The 15,366-nt window shown below is 40.4% G+C and overlaps 3 protein-coding genes across 5 annotated transcripts; 1 reads left to right on the top strand and 2 right to left on the bottom strand.

The window, feature by feature from the left end:
* Window positions 1–268: 268 nt before the first annotated feature.
* On the bottom strand, window positions 269–7,072 carry LOC116262593 (extra-large guanine nucleotide-binding protein 3-like). The gene is made up of 8 exons (XM_031642081.2): window positions 5,228–7,072; window positions 4,987–5,124; window positions 3,629–3,733; window positions 3,340–3,513; window positions 2,491–2,653; window positions 2,046–2,287; window positions 1,531–1,700; window positions 269–1,450 (listed from the first exon to the last, which is right to left on the bottom strand). The coding sequence occupies exons 1-8, from the start codon at window positions 6,935–6,937 to the stop codon at window positions 877–879; spliced, it is 3,276 nt and encodes a 1,091-aa protein (XP_031497941.1). The 5' UTR covers window positions 6,938–7,072; the 3' UTR covers window positions 269–876.
* A 1,664-nt stretch (window positions 7,073–8,736) lies between these two features.
* Window positions 8,737–10,073, top strand: LOC116261839 (probable glycosyltransferase At5g20260). The gene is made up of 3 exons (XM_031640733.2): window positions 8,737–9,162; window positions 9,269–9,444; window positions 9,629–10,073. Exons 1-3 carry the CDS (start codon window positions 8,869–8,871, stop codon window positions 9,783–9,785), a joined length of 627 nt encoding a protein of 208 aa, XP_031496593.1. The 5' UTR covers window positions 8,737–8,868; the 3' UTR covers window positions 9,786–10,073.
* Window positions 10,074–11,844: 1,771 nt separating this feature from the next.
* LOC116261838 (uncharacterized) lies at window positions 11,845–14,393 on the bottom strand. Of its 3 annotated transcripts, none has more exons than XM_031640731.2 (4): window positions 13,831–14,393; window positions 13,213–13,275; window positions 12,612–12,910; window positions 11,845–12,061 (listed from the first exon to the last, which is right to left on the bottom strand). In XM_031640731.2, exons 1-4 carry the CDS (start codon window positions 14,084–14,086, stop codon window positions 11,939–11,941), a joined length of 741 nt encoding a protein of 246 aa, XP_031496591.1. In that variant the 5' UTR covers window positions 14,087–14,393; the 3' UTR covers window positions 11,845–11,938. The 3 variants fall into 3 exon arrangements, with proteins under 3 accessions (XP_031496591.1, XP_031496590.1, XP_031496592.1); XM_031640730.2 differs by having other exon boundaries at window positions 12,612–12,900; XM_031640732.2 differs by having other exon boundaries at window positions 12,612–12,900; window positions 13,213–13,271.
* Between the last annotated feature and the right edge of the window lie 973 nt (window positions 14,394–15,366).

Below are 15,366 nucleotides of genomic sequence, written 5' to 3'. Positions count from 1 at the left end.
GGTTGTAAGGTTGCAATAACGTATGTGGTAAAATGTTGAAAATATGAACGTGATCGTTTCAAAGTCCAAAAACTAGAAACCGGCTCTTGAATTAATTTATTTTAATGGGCAAGCAAGACTTCGCTAAGAACGAATTTTTGTAGTTTCTAGACAAAGGTGCTCAACTTGTATTGATATAACCAGGAACACGATCAAGTTTGAATTTTCTTGAAGTTTCCAGAGAGAAGAGGAGCCGCGCCACCCGTGCAAGCCAGATTGATTGATGTTGGACCAATAAGCAGTACTGGTTCAAAACCGACATTGACAACATCGTGCGTATCAATTTGTGCAAGGGAGTGACACCCACATTTCTTGAATAAGCAGCAAGAAGTGTTACAAGGATATTAAACTCTTACGTCCTTTGGCAAGAATTGCTTAAGCTGTCCCATCTAGCTAGGTTTCCAAAGCCCATGTAGATAACAGATAAAAGGATAAGATCCAGACTCCAGAGAAGAAGAAGAGAAAGGAGGCTTGCACCCGTTAGACAAGCAGAGCAAAACCTCAATCTCATTTCAATTGCCTAAATCACAGTGACCATAATGCAGAAACTTGCAATAACCACATATCACAACATCAACCATGTGTTTATACTCATGGCCGCCCTGGCCACTTAAAATGAGCTAAAATGCAAGCCAGGATTTTCTGCCAAAGATCTTCAAATAACCAGCACTTGTTTGCGCTGGTTGAGGCCTTTTTTTTTTCTTTTTTCCTTCCCGGAACCAGTTGAAAGAGGCAAGCTAAAACCCATTAGGGAGTAGTAGTAAAACCCCTTGGGTGTGCCTCCCACCTCAGCATCGAGGCTGAAGCACTTGCCATACGCTCTATAATAGAGCACATTCACTCTTGTGTCACACATGGCATCGAAGTTGCCTCTGTGCTGTACTGAGAGTCTTCTGCAATGTAGTGACTGTTATCCTTTTCGTCATGCCATCTGAGTACCTCCTTGATGAATTTGAAAGCTTCATCAATGTTGCTCCTTTGCCTGGCATTGCCTTGCCACACAAACAGCTTGCGGTTACTGTGTTCACTATACAGGCTCTTGAACTGCTTGGCTACGTAGAAATATGCTTGATTTGCAACTTTAGCATAACTTGATCTCACGGGTCTAAAGTCCTTAAACCATTCACATACTGTGAGTGGGACAGTATTGATTTTTCCCTCAAAGACATCAAACTTATTGAGGACGAGCACAAACGGAGTGTCTTCAAAAGAAGAATGCCGAACCATGCATTCAAACAACTCCTTGCTTAGCAACATCTTGTTCTGTGGAGGAGACGAGTTCCCTGCAGCTACCACTTGGTCATAGTCACTCAGTGAAACACAGAATATCACCGCACGCATATCTTCAAACATTTCTAGCCATTTGCATCCTTCACCCAACGCATTGGAATTCAGTCTAATTAGTTGGTACCTGTGAATTGTAGGACATAAGTTAAAGCCTTGGTCCTTTGATTTGCTCACGTCTCCAAAGTCAAAAGTAAAGAGACTTACTTTGTCAGTGGTGAGGATGATTCATGGTTCCCATCAAGTGACACTGAAATTTGGCTTTTATCTTCTAATAAGAAATCCATAGATGCAAGACCATCACCAAGAGACAATCCATCAGCATACAAGATATCCATCTCTGAAGGTTCATAGTCATTTCTTGATATTTCCATTGCCTGAAAAATGATAGACAAATGGAGGGATAAGAATCTACAACCCAGAAGAAAAGAAATGACAGTTTCATATTACAAAGAAGCAGAGCTAAATTATTTGGAATTTTCATCTGAAAAAAAGAAAGGATGGTAGATAAGCACGTCTAGAGAATGGTCATCAAAGAAGATACTTGATAGACTGGGTCAGATTAAAAATATTAGTTGTCTGTTCCATGATTCTTTCTTTCATCATTAAAAAGTTCAAAACAAGAACCAAAATTGCTAAAGAGAAGTAAAGTTACACCATGTTTTTGGAGCATGAGGACTAAAGAGTGGCTAAACAATCACATGCAAAGCATGAACCCTTACCTTGTCTAGAAAGTAATTAGCAACATCAGGAAGAGCATGCACTTCATCCTTCCGCTTGTATGTCTCCTGAATTGCAGGATCATTCCAGGCATCAACCAAACTTGAGGCATGTTCACGACTTGCAGCAGGAAAAAATGCATCAAAATTTCCCGTAGAAATGGTATCCAGAAGCCAGTCAGAAAAGTGCTTGAGTCTGGTGTTTAATGAATATAAGGAAGAAATCTTTATTGCTTCATCTCCCCCTGAATATAATTGTCCATCAAATAGGGTGGTCGCGGATGGGTTTATGCATGTCATTATGATTAAGAATGCACAAAAGAATATTGTACAAAAAATTGTGATACTGTTGTCACTTGTCAGGTGCTCATGTGAAAAACATATAAATATGCCTATGGAGTATGAATGCACAGATAATCGAATGTACAGAAATGCAGAGGATATCTACCTAAATGATCCTGTGAAGCTGTTTGATTCTCGAAGAAGAATTCCTCCTCAAAACGCTCTCTTGCCTCAAACAAAACACCCAGGTACTTGTAGATGTCACTTTGAATTAGGAACTTCATATCCACTAACGCTTCTTGAGAGAATGTATCAAACAAATACTTTGCCTGTTGAGTTGATGTGACAAATGTAATCCATATGTGAGGAGCAAAGAAATGACAGCAGCGACAATGTTCACCAGAGCTATATTACTAACAAGATGAAAAAGTTAACTAGAGGATCATTTTTTATCATGCTCATAACCATAGCATCAAGCAGATATTATCTTATATAAAACAATGTAACTTCCATGTCAAGGTCAAAAGAATTAATTAACGGGTCATCCTTATCATGCTCAAGTGCACAGTATCGTACAGATGTTCTCTTGTAGATTACGATGTAGTCTTCATGTGGAGGCCAACTTAGTGGGGATTAGGACGAGGTAAATACACTTTCATATTGAGTACTTCTGGTAAGCTGGGGAAATATTAAATGTGACTGAGTACTTCTTGTATGCTGGAAAATATTAAATGTGACTATGTATAGGTATACTACATTTGAAAACAGACATGCATAAAAAAATGATTGAATTTCAGCTTTCCTTTCGATTGGAAAGAAATAGATAAGACACTGCATTTTTTATATATGGACCTGTAACAAGAACAAGAAAAGGAAAAAATCATTCTTTCCCCTCTTTGGAACCAAAACTCCTCTGTCCAATTTACACCAGAAAAATATTTGATTGAAAGATAATTATCAGAAACCAACTCAATCATTAGAAACACTGATGCACCAACCAACAGTATGCCCGTACCTGTTTAAAAATGGTGGTAGTTCCTGAGCCTTGAGGTCCAAGTAAGAGAAGTCTTTGAGTTTTCCTTTCCTCTAAATACTTTGGCACAGGTCTAGGAAAAATAGATGCATCCTTAGCTGTTTTAACATGGGGCACTGGCAGCGATAAAAGCGAACACAAAAGACGAGTCTGTGCCTACATAATGAAAATCAATTTTACTTCTTAAAATGAGCCAAAGTTCTAAAAAGGACTCCGAGAAAATGATGTTTTCTGATGGAAGACGACAAGAAAGCTTCATTCCAATGTTTACCTTCTCCCAGATTTTGCCTCTAAGATTTTTCTGACCTTCTTCTACAATGGAGCCATCGTCAGATAGCCAAAAGATGGTTCCCGGAGGGCATTGTATCTTGGCCCACTGTATTCAGAAAATATTATCTCTCAAATTCTCATGACACTGAATTTAATGTATTCTTAAAATTTTCCATTTTGTTTGGAGAACCATACAGAGAATATATTTAAGGAAACAGATCCAGCAAATCTACTATCCAAGTGAAAGCAAAAATCTAGAGATGTTGTCAAGCATAAGATCTATTAAGTTAGCATATCAAAATTGAAAATCTGTAACAATATATAATATTTTGTGCACAGGTAGAACCAAGAAATGCTTAACGGATTCAAGTACTTATGATGATATAAGAGTGGAGGATTATACAAGGAAGTATATAGTGGAATACATTTTCCACCATAATAAATTGCAGTATTTCTTATAACATAAAAATAATATTTGCATGTGCATGAAAGTTTGTACTTTGTATTGCATAACACAAGAATCAAACAATCCACTTGGGTATTTCATATAGCAAATGAAGCAAATGAGGAAGGCAGAAAATGACCATCACATAAGCCTATCAAACACATTCCTCAGAACATTTTTCATGCTCATATTCGTGAGATGATATGAAAAAAACTATAGAGTGCATTTTTCAAATAACAAACACCAAGAGGAAGCAACACCAGTAGTTATTTATAGCAAAACCATTAACTGACAGGTGGTAACTTAAATCTCTGACGTATTTGTTAGATCAAATCCTACGGATATTAAACACTTGAGCGACGAGTTTGCAGCTCAATAAGTGTCCAAAATTTTCTTGTCCAAATATGTATTGAATTTTACATTGGCTCTAAATTCATATCCTACGGCTAAATATGTTTTCACCTGCTCGCATCTAAGTGATTTCATCTTGCCCGTGAATCCCAGTTGCATTTGAATGACTAAAGAAAGAACTGTCAGCTGCGGGATAAATGTCTCGTAATTTCCCTTAAATTTTTATCTTATCCATCAAATGTCTAACGACCATGCATATTTTTATTCTTTATTTTTTACCTTTTATTGTTTAATGTTCAAATATGTTCTGATTCTTTTGAGCTGATCTCTCTCTCTCTCTGTCTCTCTCTCATGCTCACGTAAACACACACAGACAAACACTAATGCGCTAGTTCGGTAACAAAAATGGAAACTATTTTCGATATATGATTTCTACACTTCATTTTGCCTATCAATCTTGGTGACATCTAAATTAACATTCATTTAGCAGATAAATAAGAGCTTCATAAAAATTTTCTCCAAAGATCAGCTTATAAGTCATGAAACGGAAACCATAATCTTACTTGTAGCACTTTTCGTTCTTCCTTTGTAATTTCTCGGCCGTTGAAGTAAACTTCAGTGTTCCCATTGCTCGCCTTTGCCTGGAGTTTTCCTCCAATAGTCAACTTAGAACTTATGATCATATCAGGCTTTCTACCCTCCTGTTATTCAACATCACATGCATCCCAAACAAATCAGGAATTCAGTGTCAAAATAGAAACAAAAGGAAATGCATTTTTCAAGCATAAGAAAAGAGAAACTCACCTTTCCCCAGAACCCTGAGTCCTTGTCGTACCAGTATCTCCCTGGCTTCAACCTTCTTGGGGGTATGGGGCAGCCCTGCAACTCCGCCAATTCTTCTCGACTAAGTGGCCTGTCGTTGACAATGATCTGCTCGGAACGCAGTTGATTGGAAGGGCACTCAATCTCTGCCTTCATGATTTGCTTGATCTCCAAAGGACAGTAAAGCTGATGCAACAATCTCGAAGGTCTGCCAAGCCTCGACCTTTTTGATTCATCAATTGGTTGCCCAATGCAAGTAATGCACTTCCTTCCTTCAGGCATTGAACCCATGGCCCTGAGTACACAGTTGCCACAGTACCCAGCTCCACACGCCAAGCAGGACAACGTTCCCTTGAAGAAAACTCCTCTCCCGCACCTGGAACAGATGTGTTTCTTTCTTGGCTTACATAAGACACCTCGATGACGAGATCCACCATCAGTGAATTCGTGGGAGGACGAATCCACGGTTCTTGACAGAGAAAACTCTGAATCATCAACTTCAGAGTCGTCCATTGTGTCGAACGTCACAGGCATTACTCGCCTCCTCCTGTTGGCTCTCTGGTTCATTCTATTGCTCGGGGAAGATGTGGATGCAGCAGGGGGACACAAAGGCAATGAGGTACGCTCATCCACTGAAGATGGGGATGAAACAACAGAGTGAAGCCTCTTCGACCCCAAAGCCGATTCATGTTCGTCATCAGAGTTGCGGGTGGAGATGGCCTTATCTGATGCCTCCATTTCTACTTCCTCAGAGTGACCTGGTATAGAAGCGCGCAAGTTGGATGGTCCAACATGGTCCGAACTATTTTCATCATCTTTTGTTTCAGAAACAGAGGCTTCATGGGGAATTTTTGCTTCCACTCCCATCGACTGAGAGTGATGACTAGAACAATCAGTTCCAGAATCAGGCAAAGAAGATGATCCAATACCTTTCAAACTTGAAACAGCACAATTTTCCTCTGGTTCCGAGAGGACAGTTCTTCTGTCAGAATCCTCTGGTTCTAAACCCGACTTACAGATGTTTTTCAGCCCGACAGAACACGAAATAGAAGCAGCAATCGCAGAAACATCATCCGAGCTCTCCAAGTCGTGACTCACTCTCTCGGATAACACGGTTCCGTTGCAGGAGTCCCCTGTTTCCGGAGCTGCCGACTTGCAGTCTGAGGAAGAAACTCCATAACTAGAAGCAGACGAAGTAGGAAGGTGATTCGACACTTTATGGTCGCGGTCGTCCGATGCCAATTGTGGGGTTACCGCATCTGAATTCTTTGCATCTCTATCATTCGAACCAATGACGCCATTGCCAACTTTACGCACATTACAAGGCACAGCAGGAGTAGAGTCGTCGGAACGACGATCACGCGGTTTTCTTGGAGGAGGGGTCGCCTGATTTGCGTCTATAGGTTGGCAATGGGCACGGTTGGAGCGATTAAAACGAGTAACACGGAGAGGGAGTGGCTCCACTACAGGGACGGGCAGGGAGGAATCAACCGTCGGGGACGCCGGAAGCGTGACACTGACGAAACGAAGGTCGACCGGCGCGACCTGAGGGAGGTCGCAGGCGAGAGGTGGCCCTTCGTATTCGAGGGCGATGGAGTAGTCCAGATGGTCATAGTCGGGCAAGATGGCACCAGGAGGAAGCATCTTCCTCAGGAACTCTTCCCATGATTTCTGAGACACCATGTCCGCCATCCCTCTCTCTCTCTCTAACCCTCAGAATTCCGAACCCGAACTTCCCAAATGCCTGAACCTCAAGCCCCTGAATCTCTTCTCCCCAATAATGGAAATTTAAAACTCTACTTCCCTGAATGTGTCCTTTCTCGAAAGACTGCAAGTTGAAGACGTTTTGAAAGTCAAGCGTGGGAAATCGAGGAGAGAAGAAGAAATAAAAGTGGGGGGAGAGAGAGAGAGAGAGAGAGACGCGGTCATCCATCACCACTAAACACCTTCGACCAGGTTTACGCGGGGGAGGGAAGAAGAAAGGAGGGAGACTCGACCGTTGACATTGACTTGGACGTTGCGCTAGAATTCAAAACCTTGGACTCGACTCGGTACAAACCGGGTGGGTCCAACCAGTCAGGAAGGGGATTTTGAATCTCGATACGGGTGGGTCCGGACCTAATTAAACGTCTTTGGATAATATAACAATAACTTTGAATTGGGATAAACGCATGAATTACTAAAACTCGTGTTACATGAATCTGCTTTAGTTTTTGAAACACATTTGTTGAATATTTGGACATTCACAAACTGTTCTTTCATTCCCCCTTATAGCCTACAATGGATCGGAGCTAAAACCAGCATCACAATCTAACACCATTGCTTCTTCAAGTAGCTAAATGTAGGAATTACTGCTGCAAATGAATTAGATGCACAAGATTTTTCTTTCCAAAAAGCCTTTCAACTTTTCTTGGTACAACAAAAGGACACTTGCATTTGAATTTCTTTCAAAATTCAAGCAATCGGACAGTTTAAAATTCAGATGTGTCTTTGTTGGTCCTTGGGAATTTTTTCAATAAATTTTTCACTTTCTCTTAAAGAACAAAATTGTTTTGAGACCGGCGACAGATTTCTTTACATCTTGTAAGAGTCAAAGCGTGACTGCAGGCATGGTAGCCATGACCCACTTTGGGTCTTAATTGGATGACAGCTTTCATTACCAACCCTGGCTCATTAACATATGTGGGAATCATATTAGGACGTATGTATGAAATTAAGATATTGTTAAATTTAATTAACTGCACAAAATATTAAACTTAGATACAGAATTAGAATTTTTCTTGTTCTTTTGTCTAAATGGGGGTTTTGGGTTTTCTTGAGCCAATCTAGCCAGATTAGATTTAGATTAGAAATTGCAAAACTGGCCTATGGTTTCAAGTAACGTGACGAACTTAAGAACATGGTTAGTTAGACTCCAAGTGCAGTAAGCAATACTTCTTTCCCAAGCAATGACCCCATAAATTTTCCGTGGTCTAAGCATTCGAGTCAAGCATTTATTGTGGAGATATGACTTTCTGTCAATGCAATTTACAATAAGGTCTATGGTAGGGGCATGAAGTTGTCCACACTTATCAAAATATGCATCCACCTTCATTACCCTTGAATCATAATAGAAAATGGGTTACGTCAATTGGAAAGCTGTAATAATACTTTTTTTTTTTTTAATGATCTCCTTCTATAAAGTGAACAGTCTCATTTAAAAGAAAGAAAAGTCCATATGGAAAAGCATTATATAATATCATATATCTCAAGATGATAGACTTTTAGCCCTAAGCTTTGTCTTGGCAGTTATGAACATAAACATTGCATGTATTAACATATTCCAAGGCATAGTGCTTACTTTTGAAACTAAACCACTTTCACTTTCCATGCTATATATAAATGGTGTTAAGTAAGTAGGGCCTGAAGATGTTCACATTATAGACAATTTTTAAGCACCTAAACGTCATAACAAGTTTACACGAATTTAATTTAATTGCATCTATTCAATGGGGGCAGAAACAAGAAGTGGTTTGAAACGTACCGCCCACGCATGTTGGTGCGAAGAGTTTTTCAGACCAACGGCGGTAGCAGGCTGCTGTTGGTTGCTCTGACGGAGCCCCAAGAAGGAGAAGCAGAAGCGCATGCTGCAATATGAGAGGAGCCTTGTCAGCCTTTCTTTTCCTGTTGGTGCTCATGCTGTCTGTGGCCGACTTCGATTCCTACAATGGCAGCGGAACAAGTTCCTCCGGACTTCCTTCTTTCATCTCTTCCTTGTAACCATGTCTGCCCCTGCTCCCACTGATTCTTCTCCAGCACCCATGCCTGTCCCTCCCACTGACTTTGCCCCAGCACTGATGCCTGCGCCTCCCATCGAGTCTGCCCCTGCAACGCCCAACGCCACACTCAGCACCGTCTCGAATGCTTTAGTGATTACAGTAGGAATTCGAGCTCAGCTAATTAAACTCTTTTTATCTTCTTTCACTGATCAATTGAAATGGCCAACCAGTTTTTTCTGACTGTAACTATCCTCTTTGGCTGCAGAGGAAGAAGAGAGGCAGAGGTGTTGAGACGAGCAGGTTGGAGAAATTGGAGGAGGGTCTTGCCAGGTCGAGGGCGACCATTAGAAGGGCTGTTCTGGCGAGAAACTACATTTCTCAGAAGCGCCAGTGCCTCATGCCGAAGGGGGCCATATACCACAATTCTTATGCATTTCATCAGTAAATCAACTTTGTATTTGACTTCTTTTACAAAAAGTAAAAAGAACTAGTGATCAAGCTTCCTAGGAGTTGATCAGGCCTTGACCACTTCAAGAGTCTTTTAGCAACAAGCTTATAATTTGTACATGGCATTTGAATCTTGTTACTGATCAAGTTATTGAGCAGCCATGCCTGGTGTAAACAGGAGCTACATAGAGATGGAGAAGAGGCTGAAGATATGGATCTACAGGGAAGGGGAGCCGCCCATTTTCCATGACGGGTCTAGCATGAGAGTGTACTCGATTGAGGGCCATTTCATCCAAGAGATGGACAAGCAGAGGCTGCCCTTTTATCACCAGTGATCCAGAGCAGGCCTTGCTCTACTTCCTCCCTTTCAGTGTTCAAAGAATGAGAAGGTTTGTCGCCTCCAAGGCCGGCGTTGTGGATCTTCACCGAATGTGAGCAGTCATCAGAATCTCCACCACATTCCTTCAGTTTTTCTTTACTTCTTAACCCGTTATTCGAAGCCTTTGTGGAAAGCACATTTGCACCAGCCATTATTCCTCACATCAACTAGCTGTAAACAGTGATTGGAAGCAGCAAGTTTGCATGTGCTAATTCCAATGCCACATTCTACAAACTATACAATATTAATAGGTCTTTATCAAAATCATCCTTCAGTCATGCACTTAATTTAGTTTTAATGACTAACAAGTGCATTCTTGTCATTGCACTCAGTGGAGGTGAGAAGGAGGTTAACAATCCACCACCAAAAAAGAAACCCAAAGGTCCCTCAATTCCCCCTACCTTTGGGGTTCTAGACTTCTTTAACATTACCGATGGTGATAGTGCACCCTTCAACTTAGATACAGTGTCACATCACTTATGACACAAATAAGAATCAAACTAAAAACCTACCTTATACATGCCCTTAACTCAACCAACTATGCACTACCTTATAATGCCATTTAATTGCACTCTTGAGGCAATAAATGTTTAATCAAGATTTGCTCAATCAAGATTTGCTCAAGGTTGTGGGATCAAGAGAACAACATTGGACCTCATCTCTCCATCAATCCTCATCAATCCAAGATCCTAGATTTGTGCCCTCACAGACTCACCAGCATGAGCATAGTCTCCAGCATACCAGGTTACAAAGATCCACTCATTAATTAATGTCGATCTCAATGAATCCATTCTTAAATCACTTTTTCCAATGTGTGTTATGGTTTCCTAACATCAAAAGTATGAGCTGTCCATCCATTTTTCTAGAGCAGGCCTGGGAAGGCTATGCGTGCAGATTCAGATTCAGCTATTATTTCAATATTATGGTGACGCCTAGGCATGATTCAAATCAGTTGTCCAACATGAACACCAAGTACTGTCTCTACCTAAGTGGGTATGAAGTCGCCAGTCCCAGGGTCATTGAATCCATACTGGCTGGTTGCGTGCCGGTGCCGATTTTCGATGGCTACGTGTTCCGCTTCATGATGTTCTAGATTGGTCTCAGTTTTCAGTTTCAATTCCAGTTCAAAAATACCCAAACTTAAAGAGATTCTGATTAACATTCCTGAACATTCATACTTGAAGTTGCAAGCAAATGTCATGAAGGTTAGAAGCACTTTGTGATTAATGACCCTCCCAAGAGGTTTGATGTCATACATATGTTGCTCCAGTCTATATGGCTCAAAAGACTTAATGTGTGGTTATATGATTAATGCCCATCCTTCTTATATTCTTCACTTGCTTTTGTCTATTCTCTATTGTTAGCGTTTTCTTTCAACGTCTAAAAGCAAATCAAACGTATCTCATCAATTCCACCAATGAGACTTTCTTGGGAAAGGCATTAGTGATTCACCTGAATTAAATAATAGTTTAGAATGACAGTATTAGTATGTTAAAATGAGCGGCAATGCAAGAAGCAACATGATTCATTCCTTTTTATCAAGAGCATGACATAAAACATGACTTTCTACCATTAAAAATAAACTAAAGATGTTTAGGATTTGTATGCTACCGTAGACCCAAAGCAGCAGTTCTAGATCCTTGAATATTCGGAAAAATTTTCCGTTACACGTTTGATGGCCTGGATTCTTTTGAGGGGGAATTTTTTCAAGGAAAATTCTCCACGGTAAACTGAAAAGATGGTAAATTTTTCTTTTCCTTGTTTCAGGCCATGTTTGATGGCCTGGAATTTTTTTGAAGGGTAAAATATTCAATGTTTGGTATGCAAGAAAACTTTTTCATGGACAAAAAAATTGACCGTTGCATTATGAAAGTTGTTATCGTTGCTGTCACTACAAGCCTGGAAAGAAATCCTCCTACCTGCAGGCTATGTCACACGGATACGGGTACGGGTATCCTATAGATACGGGTACGGGTACGGGGACACGGCATTTTCCAAATTTTAGGATACGCGGATACGGTGAATATTATATTCAAAAAAATTAAAAATGATAATAAAGAAAGTCTCAAACAAAACATTGTTCATCACCAATCTCAAAAGTGATAACTACTAAGACATAAGCAAGAAAGTCTCAAACAAAGTGGCTGTGCAATAGACGCAGCTGATCCAGAACCTCCAGAACCACAACTTGTAGGTTGAGACTGAGACACTGTTTTTCCTTTCCTCGCCATACTACATTAAACATATAATGAACATAAACATGCAGTTACAAAACATATAATGAACATAAAACGTCTGAAATAAAACAGCCGAGGAAATATGCATACTATCATGTTAAACTTCTAAAATTAACATTTTATATGTTAATGCCATCTAGATTGCATGCTAGAAGCCAATAGAATCATTAATTTCCCAACAACAGCCGAGTTCATCTATAATATCTAGCTGCGATCGATTATGTAGCTGAACCTGCTACATATCTAGCATCTTCAACAACAACGAAGGCTACATATCTAGCATCATCAACAACAACGAAGGCTACATATCTAGCATCATCAACAACAACGAAGGCAAAATCCCCAAATCGGCAAAATCCCCAAATCCCAAAATCAAACAAAAAAAAGAAAATATCGCACATAGCAGTGAAGAATAGGATCCTTAACCGTCCAATCTTCAAACCAAAACATCCCAAAATCGGTAAGAAATACCCAATCTAAAAAATCCCTAAATGAAAGTTGAAACCCTAACTTCTAATGTCGAAAATAATAGATAAAACACTTACCTGTCTGTCGCCGGCTGCCGCCGGACGCCACCAGATGTCGCCGTCGCCGTCGCCCGCCATTGCCGAACTGTGCTGCCGTGGAAGTCGTCGAGGTAAGGAAAGTCGACTGTCGGAGGGTAAAGTCGCGTAAAGAGAAAACGACGGTTTAAAAGAAAATCGGGTTGGTTTGGATCGGGTCTGACCCAGACCCGATCCAAAACGTATCCTGCGGTGTCCCCGTGTCGGGATCCCCGTGTCGGCGTGTCGACGCCGGTACTTGACCTTCCCAGCCGTATCCGTGTGACATAGCCTGCAGGTAACTTGGTATTTTGACATCAATAAGAAGAAAATGTGATTGGGAAGCTGGAGAGATCCAACATAAGCTAAGCAGAACAAGAATAAAGTTTACGTTTTTCTTGGCTAGCAAAAAAAAAACTCAAAAAAAAAACTCACAGAAACACAGAATCGTGATGATTCTTTTCCCCATAACATCAGAAAAAATTATTCAAACTAAAAGCATCATGTGCAACAAATGTTTTGAGCTGGACACTATGTCACAACTACTGGGAATAAATCATATAACACAATCAGCTAGTTATGCAGAGTAAAAGTAAATGCAGACCTGATCTCAGAAGCATTTCCAGCAGTAACAGAACCCCCATCCTTGAAAGCTGACCGAAGCTTCCTTAGTTTTGCAGAAAAGATACATGAGCAGGCAGTAATCGAAGCCAGCAGAGTAAAAGAGTGATTCATATACTGTTACAAGGCTCTCCCACACTCATCACTCAATTTTTCTTCATATCGAAAGGAAAACCCCAAAATTTACCCAACGTACTAATTTTTCTACGTCACAAAACTCATGCCATCAATTGTTAAAACTGGAATTCCTTTATTCAGATGGGCAAGCTAATTGCCCAAACCATTAATCCAAAAGAAAAATTAACGATTAAAATAAAAAATTGAAAATCTCAAACGATTTTACCATTACTATTAGTGCCCTTCTTCTTCCTCGCGTTCCTCTCTCTCTCTCTATCCCCCCTCTTCTCTTCCGTCCCCCTTCCTCGTCTCTCGTGCTCCCTTTCTCACTCTTTCATTCTCTCTCTCGCTCTCTTTGGCTCTCATTCTCTCCCTTCCTCATTCTCTCTTAACTCCTCCTCTATTCACCCGAATGAGCAAGAAGAGAGGCGGTAGGGTTCCCAAACAGCCCATCTTAACGCGGGCATAACAAATAGAGCCTCACCTGGATCAGCCGCACGTTGCAGGAGAACTTTTTGTCGCCGGAAAAGCAAGTGGTCGCCGGAGAGTGAGTTCCCCTGCACGGAGAGGGAGAGTTCGCAGGCTGTCCACTGCGAAAATGAAAATGGAGAAGCCAGGGTGGAATCGCCGGCTGCTCCATCGCGTGCGGCGTGAGAACAGACAAAGCCCGAACGGGCAAAAAAAAATCCACGGTAAAGGAGGGGTTTCGGCGAGGAGATTTTTACTGCGATTGATTGCATCACGAAAAGCCGTACAAAATCGGCAATTTTACCCTGATGCTAAAATCCATGTGCATCAAACGTGGCCTTATAGGTAAAATAACTAATTTGATCACTTGCCCCAAACTCTCAACTCGATATGGGTGGAGGAAAAGTGGAGCCCTAGCAGGGTTTCTGGTGAACCCATCGGTACTCTGCTGGGTGGCACCACTTGACAGAGCCTCGGCAAACCTGCCATCATCGGCAGGGGCAGCCACCGTGGTTGTCGGAGGAAGAAGGGGAGAGGAAGGATGAAAGAGAGAGAGAGAGCAGGGAAGATTTGGGTGACTTCATTTCGTACCAGAGAAACCTATGTATGAACAAGGATTGATTTTACTTTCCCATCTAGCTACTCTAGGTTGGGGGGTAATTGCATATCAAAGGATTCAGGTTTGATGTCATTTAAATATTAAAGTCACTCAGCCATCTAATTAGAACTGTTTGACCCATCATTTTAAGAAAAAAATAAAGAAAAAAACGTGATAGGCATTTTCATCATCTATTATCAGTTTCAACTTTTTTTTTTCATGTATTTCTCTCAACCATTTATCTGCATCAAATCGATAACACTAGTTAGATAGCTAGGTGACTCTAAATAACTAGAATCACTATATATATATATGAGAGAGAGAGAACAAGGAAGATTTGACCAATTCATGAATCTCATGTAATTACATAAACATTAGAAACGTGATGGAAAAGTTTGAGAATTAGCTAAAGTGGATACTGAAGTTAAGGCCCACCTGGGCGTAACTTAGAGACCGATTGCAAAGATTAGTTCCACAACATTCAAAAATCTTCCAAAAACCCAACGGCAATGTCAATATTTCCGATTTGTATTGGATATTCGATCGAAACGTTCTAAAAAAATCAGATGTGAAAAAAAATTAATATCTGATTAAGAAGTTGGATCAAATTCAGACTTAAGAAATGTCATCCGATTGTTCAGATTTAGATTTGGATATATATAAATATCCGATCAGATTTAGATTCGAACATGATTTAGTTTTAAATAAATATCACATATTCAATAATCTTGTATTTTGAAATCAGCTAGACTCGGTTTAAAATTCAGATTCAGATATGAATACAAAAATCAGCTTTGGATTATGAAATTGGATTCCGATTTGGATATACTTTTTTTGTTCATATTTGAATCCGAATATGTGAATATCCGAACAAGCATATACAGTTAGGGGAATGTCTGAATCAAATCTGATCCATTAACATCTCTACAACTAGAGTATTACATTGCCACTGTT

Source organism: Nymphaea colorata, chromosome 10, assembly GCF_008831285.2.
Source record: "Nymphaea colorata isolate Beijing-Zhang1983 chromosome 10, ASM883128v2, whole genome shotgun sequence".
NCBI classification, from domain to species: Eukaryota; Viridiplantae; Streptophyta; class Magnoliopsida; order Nymphaeales; family Nymphaeaceae; genus Nymphaea; species Nymphaea colorata.
This window is presented reverse-complemented; position numbering and strand designations above follow the sequence as displayed.

What these genes read in the sequence shown, in the direction of transcription:
- LOC116261838 (XM_031640730.2), bottom strand. Translation starts at nt 14,086, where the DNA reads ATGCAATCAATCGCAGTAAAAATCTCCTCGCCGAAACCCCTCCTTTAC. An exon ending in GCAACGTGCGGCTGATCCAG is followed by an intron (nt 13,276 to 13,830) that starts GTGAGGCTCTAT and finishes TGCAAAACTAAG; the next exon opens with GAAGCTTCGGTCAGCTTTCA. An exon ending in GGAAATGCTTCTGAGATCAG is followed by an intron (nt 12,901 to 13,212) that starts GTCTGCATTTAC and finishes AGTTACCTGCAG; the next exon opens with GCTATGTCACACGGATACGG.
- LOC116261839 (XM_031640733.2), top strand. Translation starts at nt 8,869, where the DNA reads ATGCTGCAATATGAGAGGAGCCTTGTCAGCCTTTCTTTTCCTGTTGGT. An exon ending in CGAATGCTTTAGTGATTACA is followed by an intron (nt 9,163 to 9,268) that starts GTAGGAATTCGA and finishes CTTTGGCTGCAG; the next exon opens with AGGAAGAAGAGAGGCAGAGG. An exon ending in AATTCTTATGCATTTCATCA is followed by an intron (nt 9,445 to 9,628) that starts GTAAATCAACTT and finishes TGGTGTAAACAG; the next exon opens with GAGCTACATAGAGATGGAGA.
- LOC116262593 (XM_031642081.2), bottom strand. Translation starts at nt 6,937, where the DNA reads ATGGCGGACATGGTGTCTCAGAAATCATGGGAAGAGTTCCTGAGGAAG. An exon ending in CTAATTACTTTCTAGACAAG is followed by an intron (nt 1,701 to 2,045) that starts GTAAGGGTTCAT and finishes ATCATTTTTCAG; the next exon opens with GCAATGGAAATATCAAGAAA. An exon ending in TCATCCTCACCACTGACAAA is followed by an intron (nt 1,451 to 1,530) that starts GTAAGTCTCTTT and finishes TACAATTCACAG; the next exon opens with GTACCAACTAATTAGACTGA.